Source organism: Camellia sinensis, chromosome 6, assembly GCF_055761805.1.
Source record: "Camellia sinensis isolate YWXY chromosome 6, ASM5576180v1, whole genome shotgun sequence".
In the NCBI taxonomy this organism is placed as follows: Eukaryota; Viridiplantae; Streptophyta; class Magnoliopsida; order Ericales; family Theaceae; genus Camellia; species Camellia sinensis.
In genome coordinates, this window is record NC_138966.1 from 123,547,269 (window position 1) to 123,560,036 (window position 12,768).

The 12,768-nt window shown below is 39.5% G+C and overlaps 1 protein-coding gene across 1 annotated transcript; it reads right to left on the reverse strand.

Moving 5' to 3' along the window:
- Positions 1-1,097: 1,097 nt before the first annotated feature.
- On the reverse strand, positions 1,098-3,504 carry LOC114315321 (protein FAR1-RELATED SEQUENCE 5-like). Its single transcript, XM_082876402.1, has 3 exons — positions 2,817-3,504; positions 1,342-2,713; positions 1,098-1,254 (listed from the first exon to the last, which is right to left on the reverse strand). Exons 1-3 carry the CDS (start codon positions 3,502-3,504, stop codon positions 1,098-1,100), a joined length of 2,217 nt encoding a protein of 738 aa, XP_082732528.1.
- Between the last annotated feature and the right edge of the window lie 9,264 nt (positions 3,505-12,768).

The following is a 12,768-nucleotide window of genomic DNA, read 5'->3' on the forward strand; positions in this document are numbered from 1 at the left end:
ATCAAACAAATTTGGTATTTATTCACCTTTACTTTTCAAATTAATCTCCAAACTACGAAATTTATTAAGTCAAAAATATTAAAAAATATTAAGTCAAATATTTCAATGGAAGAAACACTTAAGTCGAAATATTAAAAAATAGGCAATTTTTGAATTTTATAATTATATTCGAAAAATGTTTTAGGAAAATTCTTCCAAACACAATCCACTTTTTAAGAAACACCTAAAAGTTAATTGTGTTAGTTTCAAATGTGTCTAACACATGTCTAGACATGGGAATATCCAACATTTGTCATGATTCATTAGTCCGCTCAACACCTTTGATTTTTACCCATAATGAGGATTCTACATCTTCTATGATCTGGGTGAAGGAAAGTAGCCTTGCATATGGATTTGGATCATTATAGTCAAGTTACTGTACTCTCACTTGTTATAAGCAGTTGTAATTTTTACTCTCGACTGCTTGAAAATGAAGATTATTCCATGCTTGGGATCTCTTGTGTGAGCAAATAGCCAAATAAGCTCAAGTCCTAATTTGACTGCATCAACAGGCTCAAGTCCTAAATTTTCTTAGATGCTTTTAGTTTTAAGGAAGTAGATTTGCAAAGTTTTTTTAATACTACAATATTGTTTGAATGACAACTCGGGTTCATGTTACTAATTTTTTTGTTGGGTGATGAAGTCGTTTATATTTTGGCAATGCACATCTCCATCATCTCTTATTATCCCTATACATCGATACCATACCATTCCACTATAAGCATAGTTATGTGTCACCTAACAGCAATGTCCACCATTTCTTACCAAGCAAACAGACAATTAAAAAAATCTACAAAAGAAAAATAGAGACAGTTCGGTATTATTAACAGTGATTGTTTGTAAAGTAATGGCATGAGCAAGTCCCTATTTTATCAGCAATCAAACAAATTTGGAATTTTTTCACCTTTATTTTTAAAATTAATCTCCAAACTACGAAATTTATTAAGAATGCCTAAGATTAAAACAACTAAGACATTAACAAAACGTAACTACTAGCCACTAATGTCTCATTGTAAAAACAATGTTTCGATCACTATAAGCCTCATCATGAAAGCCAACTACATTGGATTATTTGGATAATTTGGCAATTCATCGATATCATCCTTGTGGGGATCCAACTCTGTGTTCATGAATGGTTCACTGTCTGAGTTGCTACCCTCTCTCTGGCTGCTTGAAGCCAATTTTTTACACGTCCGCTTCGTGTGTCCGATGCTCCTACAGTAGCAAATAATGCATAAGCGATTTTAATAATCATATGCATGTAAAAGGATATAAAAAGGTCATACAATGAAAGTACCATACCTACAATACCCACACCGCCTTGGTTTTGGAGGTTTACCCATAGAAAATGTCCCTCCGAGGTTCCCTTTGGTCTTCACTACATTCGGATCACCAACGCCATATAGTTTGGGTGCAATATTTCTGTCCCCAGCCTCGGCGTTACCTTCTTTTCTCATTGGCCAACGTTTTTTCATCTGCGATGTCAGCTGGAAAGCTATTTCCCTTGCCTCTTCAAAATCTTTGTCCGCGTGTGAGGCATAATATGACATTTCACTAAAACAGGAGCTAAGTATACCAAACTGAGCTATCTGTGTTAGGGTGCTACAAACTTGGGTAAGACTTGGTTGTTGACACTTTGACCTACCACGTCTTGTCCATCTCTGCAAGACATAACTTGGTGGAATACACATTAATTGTTCAGATTTCATAACAGCAATCATGTGGCAGCAAGGGATGCCGAACGACTCAAACTTCAAGCAACAACATTTCATTGTGATATCAGCTGGAAAATACTCAACCGTCCACGTGCATGTTGGTGCCTTGTACTCACCAAAACGGTAGGTGCGATGATCCTCCAGCTGAACTCTTTCCATCACAAACAATTTACCCTCTTTCCTGATTTTATGTTGAAACAATGAGAAAATCTTCCGAGTAAAGAGTTCAGCTGCATGTTTCTCAAAACTTCTCAATGGCGTAGTCAAAACCGGGAAACTATTCTCTGTTTTAGATTCTGTTTTTGCCTCATTAACACGCATTCTAGCAAGAGCCCTATCATATTGCGCTACAAATTCGTACAGCCTAACCTTTTGGTTTAGGAATATATTGAAATATGCATTCATACCCTCGACACGTTGAGTGCTCCTCATTCCAGCAAACATGTGACCACAAAGATATGCCTCAGCCCAATTATCACGCTGCAGATGAATATCCAACACCCAATTATTGTTCTCCAACTTGTACTGTTTCACCATAGCAGCCCAGGCATTGTCAAACTCATCAATTTTACATTTCTTTAACATCAACTGTGCAAAATCGGTTGTAAATTCTGGTATGTGGACATTTGTTGAGGCATTTTTCTCCAGATGCCAAGAACATAAACGATGTCTGCAGTTTGGAATAACTCTTTTGATTGCCTGACGCATTGCCCTATCACCATCTGTTACAACGGAGATGGGTCTTTTACCATCCATGGCGTCCATTAACATTTCCAACACACACGTGTATGTCTCCATTGTCTCATCAGGCAACAAAGCACATCCGAATATAGTTGTCATAAAATGGTTACTCACGCCAGCTAGAATTACAAATGGCTTCTTATATGCATTTGTACGATAAGTTGTATCAAATACCAATACATCACCAAATGCAGCATAATCCATTCGAGACCTACAATCTGCCCAGAAAATCTTGTCCAACCGATTGTCCTTATTGACGTTGTATTTGAAAAAAAAATAATGGATTTGCATCTAATTTAGCTGACAAATATCCTAACGCACCCTCTGCATCCCCTTCTGCGAGTTGTACTTTGCGCTCAACTTGGAATTGATTGTGCAAATCTCTGTGAATGAAGCCCACCTTCTCATAACCCTCTGACTGATGGACCATAAAATCCATGATCTGACTCATTTTCATACCCACATTACGCATGGCCTTTGCTTGAGCTTGGTCTGCACTTGTTACAAACCTATGCGACCAAAGAAAAGGGACGTAGTGTGGTGCTGCCAAGGGATGGTTGTGTTCCCCTACAAAGTGGGTCACAACATATTTCCTAACTGTCTTGTCATAACGCACGCGAAATGTGGTACTACAAAAAAGTCTAGTTTCTGCCCTAGGAGTTCTTACCCGTTCCACACGTTGCGAGTATTTCTTTTCTCTTACACCTTCCCTTGAACAAACCCATTTCCTACTCTCTACAAATTTGTTGTCTCCAGTAATTCTTTTTCTACTTCTTCGTACGCTAAAACCGATCACCTTAGCGTATGCATTGTAGAAAGTATAAGCATCATCCTCTGAATTGAATTTCATTTGCAACACATCTTCCTTAGTAAGCATTCGTAAACTATCATAGGTTTGGGAAGCTAACCCTTCTTTCACATCAACAACATCATCCTTGCCATCTGGAGCAAATTGATCATCAATTTCAGTATTGACCTCTTCAGGCCTACTACTTTCAGGTTCATCCATCGTATATACACTTGTAAGTACCCTATTAGCAATTAAAGCGAAACAAATCAACTAAAAACCACACCTGCCATTGCGCTGCTATAAATTAAATCTTCAGAACAAATAAATTAGCACACCTGCCAGTGCCTTGCATTCAATTAAAAAAAAAAATTCGAACATGTCTGCAAGCACCCTACTATCAACTAAAACCAAACAAAAAACCAAAAAAAGCACACCCACCAATACTGTGCTATCAATTATTACTTCTTTATAGAAAATGAACAAATAAGCACACCAGCCAGTGCTATGCTATCAATTATACGCCAATAATAAAAAAGCACACCTGTAAGTACCCTACTATCAATTAAAATAAAATTAATTAATTAAAAACACACCTGCTAGTGCCCTGTTATAAATTAAAATCAAACAAATAAATAAAATAGCACACTCGCCAGTGCCCTGCTATTCATTAAAATCAAATAAATAAATAAGCACACTAGCCAGTGCCCTGCTATCAATTCAAAGCAAATAAATTAAAAAACACAAAAGCAATTACCCTATTATTAATTAAAATGAAACAAATAAATAAAATAGCACACCCGCCAGTGCCCTACTATTCATTAAAATCAAAGAAATAAATAAGCACACCAGCCAGTGCCCTGCTATAAATTCAAGAACACAGAAGCAAGTACCCTACTATCAATTAAAATGAAACAAATAAATATAATAGCACACCCGCCAGTACCCTGCTATTCATTAAAATCAAAGAAGTAAATAAGCACACCAGCCAGTGCCCTGCTATAAATTCAAAAACACAGAAGCAAGTACCCTACTATCAATTAAAATGAAACAAATAAATATAATAGCACACCTGCCAGTGTCCTGCTATTCATTAAAACAAACAAATAAATAAGCACACCAGCCAGTGCCCTGCTACCAATTCAAAGCAAAAAATTTCAAAAACACAGAGGCAAGTACCCTAATATCAATTAAAATGAAACAAATAAATAAAATAGCACACCCGCCAGTGCCCTGCTATTCATTAAAAGCAAATAAATAAAATAGCACACCCGCCAGTGCCCTGCTATTAATTAAAAGCAAATAAATTAAAAAGCAGACCTGCTAATGCAACTGCTACGGAGGAAAGGATGGAGGAGGTATAGGTTTACTTCTACATTAAGATGGAGAAATTGAGGACCTATGACAAACAAAAACAGAACATCGAAATAGAGTTAGTAAAGAAGACAATACTTAAGGAAAGTAATGATTATGGCGAGAAAAGAAAGAATCTATCTACGAAAAATATTATTTTGCACATCTTTTCACCTTAACAAACTGCATTAGCAATAACAGAGATGAAAGTCTACTACCTTTGTTCAAAGTATGAATAACCATTACACAAATAAACATTTACACAAATGTACCACAACCAACCGTTTGACAACTTCAAACAAAAATTAAATAAAAATATCCACAAAAAAAGGATTATTTGATTGGATGAACTATTGGATTATTTGGTAGATCATTTTTTGGTTAATTTCCTAGTATTTCCTATGTCACAGGTGAAGCTGAGTAGCTTCTAAATCAATGGACTATTGGATTGTTTTTCTGAAAACTTCGTATCCGGCCTGTTGAACTATTGGACTACTGGATTTGGATTATTGTTATTGGATTTTCTGATCTTGATAGAACCTTAATGGTGTTCAAGTTCATATTCACTGTTTGGCGTGAATATTTATTCTCACAACTTTCACTATCTAATATTCACAAACAAGAAAGGATAAGCTTTGTACATCTTGGAGATTTTGCATGATAGAAGATAAGTTGAAAGTCTTTGTCAAAAAACAAGGTAAACGGATATAACAAAAATTGAATTCGAATTTGAATTTTAATATACAATCTTCACCACCACAATTACAAGCTTGCTTTTCTACCCAAGATGAACTATAAAAGCCGACACCAGTAGTTTAGCGGTATAGGGTTAGACCCTGTGATGAATTGTAAACCTAGACATCTTAGTTTGACTCTCATTAGTGTCTCTCGGGCTTAACCCATACCTATGGTTTACCAATGATTGCAGGTATCAAAAGTTCACTCCATAAGGGTGGGTCAAATGTGGCCCTGCCTTTCAATTGCGTTGTCTAAATCTTAGTGCTGAAAAAATGGACCAGCAAATACCTTAAAAATGGTTAAATAAGCTGCATGGGATATAACACGGAACTATATTTTTTTTTTATTTTCTCACCTGTTATACAGATTTAAACTTTATATAATTTGAATCATACTCAATAAATTTAATCCATATATTTTAAATTTTAATTTTTTTCCCTTTCTGAATATAACATTGATGGGATCCAATGTGGTTGATGAGAGAGGATATTTCATGAACAAGAAATGATTTTGGGATGCATATAGGATCCACGTATGGTTTCACCAAAAAGAGCTACCAGGTGCACAAACCCTTTGGTGGTTTTGCACTCAATACCACCAAAGGTATTGGCATAGCTGGAGAGCCATATGAAAAAGCAATATTTATCGCAGCTGTGTGGGTGAAAATCTGACCACACTGCCTGCTTAGTGATCAACTGGAGAGCACAGGCAGAATAGATGGCTTCAGCAACCTGTAACAGAAAGAAAAGGCTCCGGCGGTGGTTCTTCCACCCGAGGGCACTCCGACGATCAAGTCAGTATATCTCTCAAAGATAATCAAGTGCAAAACTTAATACTCAAAACATAAATAGCGTACCTTGACCCACGGGGGTGCCTCTCTTTTATAATATACTCAATCCAAGTCCTACTAAAAGTATGACTTCTATGAACTCCAATTTAGTGCTTACTTTGGACTCTTTAAGAGATAAAGATAAATCGCTTAAGAGCTTTATCTTTATCTTGGTTAAGTCCCCTCTTCGTCTTAGGACTCCTGTCCCTTGTTCGCTTATCTCGGATTCCGATATCTTCGGAGTTAACCTCGGCCTCGCCGAGATGATCTCGGCGTCACGACCAGGACACGTGGCACCTCGGCTGACACGTCGGCGTCACCATGCCACGTGTTGGTATTCAGAAAATATATCCCCACAACTGCCCCCTAGGTTCTATTACCTCGGCATTCTGAGGTGATGGAACCTATATTGATATTTCGACATTTCTTTTCTGAGTAATGGCTCAAAAACTGTTTAGCCGAGATAATCCACTTCCAGCCGATGTATTCTCTTCGGAGAACAAGGTTTCGAACGTACTTTCCCACGCGCATGAGCTGTCATGCATATCTAACCGTTCCTTTCACATGTTTTGTCTTCATTGGAGCGTGTCTGTGACGCGCCTGAAAGCTGTCTGTCATTCGTCTGCGCCGTCTGACGCATGCGTTGCTCCAGGCGTAATAATTGCCCTATTTTTGCCGCCGTTTCACGTTTTGATAAAACTTTTCTTTCCATCTTTTCCTTTCTTTACTTTTTGCATTCTGATTTCTTGCATTCTCTCTCTCTAAACTTTCTGAAATCCACCATTGTTCTAACTCGAAGTTCTGCGATTTTTTGTCCCTTCACCTTAGCGAAGTTTCCTCCGTTTCGTCGTGCCTGCAATCGTTACCATTTCTCGGCGTCGTTCTTTCCGACTTCATTTGTTCTGGTAAGGCCCTGTTCCTTTTACTCCCAATCTTTTTATGTGTTTTTACCATTACCGCTTTGTTGCTCGATTTCTCTTATATTTTGAACATTTGCACTGTTTCAACACTTTTCTTGCCATAATTCTTGACCTTTAACCCTTTGTATTCTTCGTGTTTCTGATAGTCCATCTTTGTTCTTGAATCTGAAACTTCGTCTTTGTTTTCTATTTTTTGTATCTGTCCCAGATCTGTACCTTCGATCTTGATCTTCATAGTTTCTTAGGCTTGGGATTTGTGTGTAGAACCTTCAAGTTTTAGGGAAAACCGAAACAAGCCTTATCAGTCCTTTCCTAGGCCTTTGTCGAGGTTGTTGCAGTCCTTCTAAAACGCCTATCTTCTGAAACACACTCCTCTTTGTTTAGGCCGACGTAATGGGTATGTGGAGGCATAGGGTAAATACCCCAACAAAACTCGAATACTTTAGGCAGGAATTCTCTATCCCAGCCGATGTTCACCTTAAGCTAGCTGGGGATGATGATACCATCATGGCCACAGACCATACGATGCCCTTTCCTATAGTAGCCTTTACTGAATGTGGACTTCGGCTTCCACTTGATCCCTTGTTTTGTGAAGTTCTTTATTTCTACAAGCTGAACCCCATGCAACTTACCATCAACTCCTATAGGGTGATTAACGGTATTATAGCTTTAGCTAGGCAGGAGAATCTTAGGATCACCCTGGCCGACCTTCAGTACTGTTACACAATGTGCCCCCTCAACCTGAAGGAAAGGGGCTTTGTTTATTACCTTAAGCCGAGGTCTACCGAGTTCAAAATTGTAGCCGACCTCCCAGACTCTAACAAGGGGGCTGGGGATGACTTTGTTATTGCTTCGGGAAACTGGGAATTTGGCCCAGACGAAGATGTTCATCTCTTCCCTCTTCCTCGATCAGTTAAAGAGGGCAAGGGTAAGAGCCCAGTGCCAACACTTAGTTGTTTTTATTTAAGTTTTTAAAATTTTGTCTGTTTCTAATGTCTGTTTACTTGTCCTGCAGATCTTCATCAACCACCAAAGAACTTTCGTCAATCCTTCTTCCCTGGAAAAGACTTAAAGAAGCTTTTTGGTCTTCCTATCCACAAGCGCAAGGCTCTCTTGTTGCTGAATTTCATTCCGACATACAAATCCACATTACCCGACGTCCCAAAAAAGAAGAAAAAGAGTCTTTCCCCACCAACTGCCACAACTGTAACCGCGTCTTCATCCCGAACAGATCAAGGATCCACCTCTGACCCAGCCGATCTTCCATCCACTTCGGCCCCCTACTTAATACCAATTCCAGAACGTAAACGTCGACGAAGACTTGTAAAGACTGCCGAGATGGTTCGTCCAAGGCCTGTCGTTCAAGATCTTCTTGCCGACCTTCCAACCGATGCTGATGTTGTACCATCGCATGCGATGCCCCCACCAAAGCCGAAGAGAGTAAAAAAGGCTCAGCCCAAAGCCAAGGCCACTGACGCCGAGGCTGAGGATGCTTTGCCTATCTCTCGACTGGCTGAGAGCAAAAAGACTACCTCTGCTTCCACAAAAAGATCCGCTGAGAACCAACCCTCGGGGTCCACACAATCAAAGAGGCCAAGGTCATCGTCTGCGACGACCTCGGCGTCGAAGAAGCCCGACGTTCCATGGGCCCCTCAACTAACTTTGGAGGATAGGCCTATTATGGCCAGTGAAAGTGCCGATGATATCAACGTTGGTGTCGCCCTCAGTACTGCTCTTCTCCTTCCAAATGATTTGGAACGAAATGCTGAGCTGAGTGAGTATGAGAATTATGCTCTTATGCTCCAACACTCCGTTCAAGTAAGTGTTCCTGTTTGCACTTGTGATTTTTCCTTTTGTTTCTTATTGAGAATATTTTCTAATACTTCTGTTTTTCTTTAGGCCATTCAGCACGCCCATTCATTTTCAATGCAATCTTTTGAAAATCGGCAAAGATTGGTTGATATGAAGAGGGAAGCATCTTCCATGAAGAAAGAGATCAAATCTCTTGAATCAAGGATGAAAAAATTGGAAGATCAGGCCGAGGCGGCTACTAAGGCCCAGCAGATGGCCGAAGAGAAAGCGGAGTCTGCTGAGGCTATCCGAAAGGTAGCTGAAGCTGAGAAGAAGGAGGCCGAAGTGAAAAAGGCCCAGGCTGAGAAGGAGCTCCAGCAGGCTTTGGCCACCAAGGAGGCCGAAGTCAAAGAGGCTGATGAAAAGGCCTACGCCCAGGGTATGGCCGACGTCACAGAGGATTATAAACTTCAAGTCAGGCAGGCATGCAACAGGGGATTTTCCCTTGGTTGGATGTCCCTGATAAAAAAACTTGATCTCCCTGTTGACTCGCCCTTTCGTAATGCCGATGCCATTCCTTTACCATTTCCTCCACCAAGTCAGGTTGAAAACGAATCAGAGACTGAGGCTGATGCCGAGGATGAGAATGAAGGGAAAAATGATGATGAGGCCTTGGTGAGAAAACCCAAGGATGCTGCTGAAGCTAAGTCCCCTCCTCCTGCTGAGCAAGTGATGGATTTAACCTTGGATGAGGAGGGTGATGAGGTTGGGGAGGCACCCAAGGAAATTGCCATCGGGCAACTATCATCCGACCTTCTTTTGGTTGAAAGAAATGTGGACAATACGCTGGCTGAGATTGATGCTGAGATTGAAGCAGAAAAGGTTGCCGAGAAGGTTCCACCAGAATCGTCCGAGGTCCCAGTCCCTGCAGCTGCTAATACTGAAGAGTCTTGATTAAAAATGTTTTTTTTTGTACTTTTTCCTTCTTTTTCTGCACTTTGCACTTTGTACTCTCTTTTAATTAATGCAAAACTCCTTCTTATAGCCGATGTAGCTTTTTCTATATGTAACTGCAACTGTTCTTTCTATGAATGTTTTTAATCTTCTGATGTTCTGTTGATTGCTTCTGCATAGTTCTATACTTAGAAATTTTTGCATGCTTTTTCATTTTGCTTCCTTTGTGTAATCTTCTCGGGGTTATATACATCGGGTATAACTATAAAACTTTTACTTCGGCAAGATACTGACCTGCAAACTTTTCATAAATTTTAACAAGTATAAAACATATACTACTTAATGTAAAACTTTGCAAGTTTCTCAAGTTTCAACAAGTATTAAACAGTGATCTCGGTCTAACCTACTTGTAAATTGCTACAAATTTCAACAAGTGTTTAAATAATATACTTAGCCTTTACTTCAACCTGTAAATTTCTGTATACCTCAGCGGGTGATCATATGTCGGTTTAATATAAACTTGTAAATTGCTACAAATTTCAACAAGTGTTAAGCATCTTCCTTAGGTTTAAGCAACCCACGTATTGTTATGAGAACTTAAGCAATAACCTCGGCTTAATTCCAACTTGTAAATTGCTACAAATTTCAACAAGTGAATTAAGGAATAATCTCGGCTTAACTTCAACTTGTAAATTGCTACAAATTTCAACAAGTGAAGATAAGGAATCAGCTTAATTCCAACTTGTAAATTGCTACAAATTTCAACAAGTGAATTAAGGAATAATCTCGGCTTAACTTCAACTTGTAAATTGCTACAAATTTCAACAAGTGAAGATAAGGAATCAGTTTAATTCCAACTTGTAAATTGCTACAAATTTCAACAAGTGAATTAAGGAATAATCTCGGCTTAACTTTAACTTGTAAATTGCTACAAATTTCAACAAGTGAAGATAAGGAATCAGTTTAATTCCAACTTGTAAATTGCTACAAATTTCAACAAGTGAATTAAGGAATAATCTCGGCTTAACTTCAACTTGTAAATTGCTACAAATTTCAACAAGTGAAGATAAGGAATCAGTTTAATTCCAACTTGTAAATTGCTACAAATTTCAACAAGTGAATTAAGGAATAATCTCGGCTTAACTTCAACTTGTAAATTGCTACAAATTTCCACAAGTGAAGATAAGGAATCAACTTAATTCCAACTTGTAAATTGCTACAAATTTCAACAAGTGAATTAAGGAATAATCTCTGCCTCTTCTTTGCCCCCAATGTGAACTTGAGTTTGACTTGGGTTCTCATTAATTATGTTTTCAATAAACATCAATGTATAACTTTATCAATCATATGTGTTGGAAGAATTCTGAAAAGACTTTATTGATGATATCGGCCAAAAAATGATGCACATCTAATGATAGAAAAATTTCAAATTACAAGTATTCCAAGGTCTGGGCAATGCTTTGCCCTCATTGTCCTCAAGCCGATAAGCTCCATTGCCTAATACTGAAGTAATTCTGTAGGGTCCTTCCCAGTTTGGGCCAAACTTGCCTTCTCTGGGATCCTTCTTGTTCCCGACGACTTTTCTCCGGACTAGGTCGCCGACTTGAAAATCTCTTGGATTGACCTTCTTGTTGTAAGCCCTGGCAAGCTGTTGCTGGTATATTGCAAGCTGAATTGCAGCTTTCTCTCTTCGTTCTTCCAACAAATCCAGATCTCGGGCTAAGAGTGCGTCATTGGTGCCATTCTCTACTCCCTGGGTTCTGATCCCTGGGATGCCGATCTCCAATGGGATGACTGCTTCTGTGCCATAAGCCATGGCAAAGGGGGATTCTCCTGTTGATCTTCTTGGTGTAGTCCGATATGCCCAAAGTACGTTGGGCAACTCGTCTACCCACTTTCCTTTTGCTGCCTGCAGCCTCTTCTTTATTCCATCCAGAATTACTTTGTTGGATGCCTCTGCTTGTTCATTGCTTTGAGGAAAACTTGGTGTTGAGAAATAATTCTTGATTTTGAATTTTGCACAAAAGTTCTTGATGAGTTTGCTGTCAAACTGTGTTCCGTTGTCGGTAACTATTGCTCTTGGAATCCCAAATCTGGTGATAATGTTTCTCCATATAAAATTCTTGACGTCCACATCTCGGATTTTGGCAAGAGGTTCTGCCTCTATCCATTTTGTAAAGTAGTCCGTTGCTACCAGCAAGTATTTTCTCTGCCCAGTTGCCTGGGGAAGTTGTCCAACCAGATCCATGCCCCATTGGGAAAATGGCCAAGGGCTGGATACTGGGTTCAGATCAGCAGCTGGCTGATGTATCAAAGGTGCAAACCTTTGGCATTGTTCACACTTCTTCACATAGGCTTCGGCATCCTTTTGCATGTAGGGCCACCAATACCCCTGGGTAATGGCCCTGTGGGCTAATGATCTGCCCCCAGCATGGCTTCCACAAATTCCTTCATGAATTTCGTAAAGAAAATCTTCAACCTGTAATGGGTGTACGCACCTTAAAAGCGGCCCAGTGAAGGACCTCCTGTAGAGATGGCCTTCTGCTGTTAGACTGAATCTGGCCGACTTCAGTCTGATTTTATGTGCTTCCTTATGGTCTTCTGGCAGCTTCCCCTCTTTTAGGAATGCAATGATTGCATCCATCCAGCTTGGTCCCAAGTCCACGCACATTGCTTCTTGTTCGGTGCTCTGTTTATCTATGCTCGGGGCCGACATGTAGTCGATCATAATTGTCCTTGTTTTTCCAGTTTGAATTGAACTGGCCAGGTTGGCCAACGCGTCGGCGTGGGTGTTGTCATCTCGGCTAACTTAGAGTAATCTGCAGTTCTGAAATAGGGCTGCCAATCTGATGACTTCCTTTGCATATGCCGACATTCTTTCGTCCCTAGCTGCAAATTCTC

What these genes read in the sequence shown, in the direction of transcription:
- LOC114315321 (XM_082876402.1), bottom strand. Translation starts at nt 3,504, where the DNA reads ATGGATGAACCTGAAAGTAGTAGGCCTGAAGAGGTCAATACTGAAATT. An exon ending in CGCAGAAGGGGATGCAGAGG is followed by an intron (nt 2,714 to 2,816) that starts GTGCGTTAGGAT and finishes TTTTCTGGGCAG; the next exon opens with ATTGTAGGTCTCGAATGGAT. An exon ending in AGGCGGTGTGGGTATTGTAG is followed by an intron (nt 1,255 to 1,341) that starts GTATGGTACTTT and finishes TTGCTACTGTAG; the next exon opens with GAGCATCGGACACACGAAGC.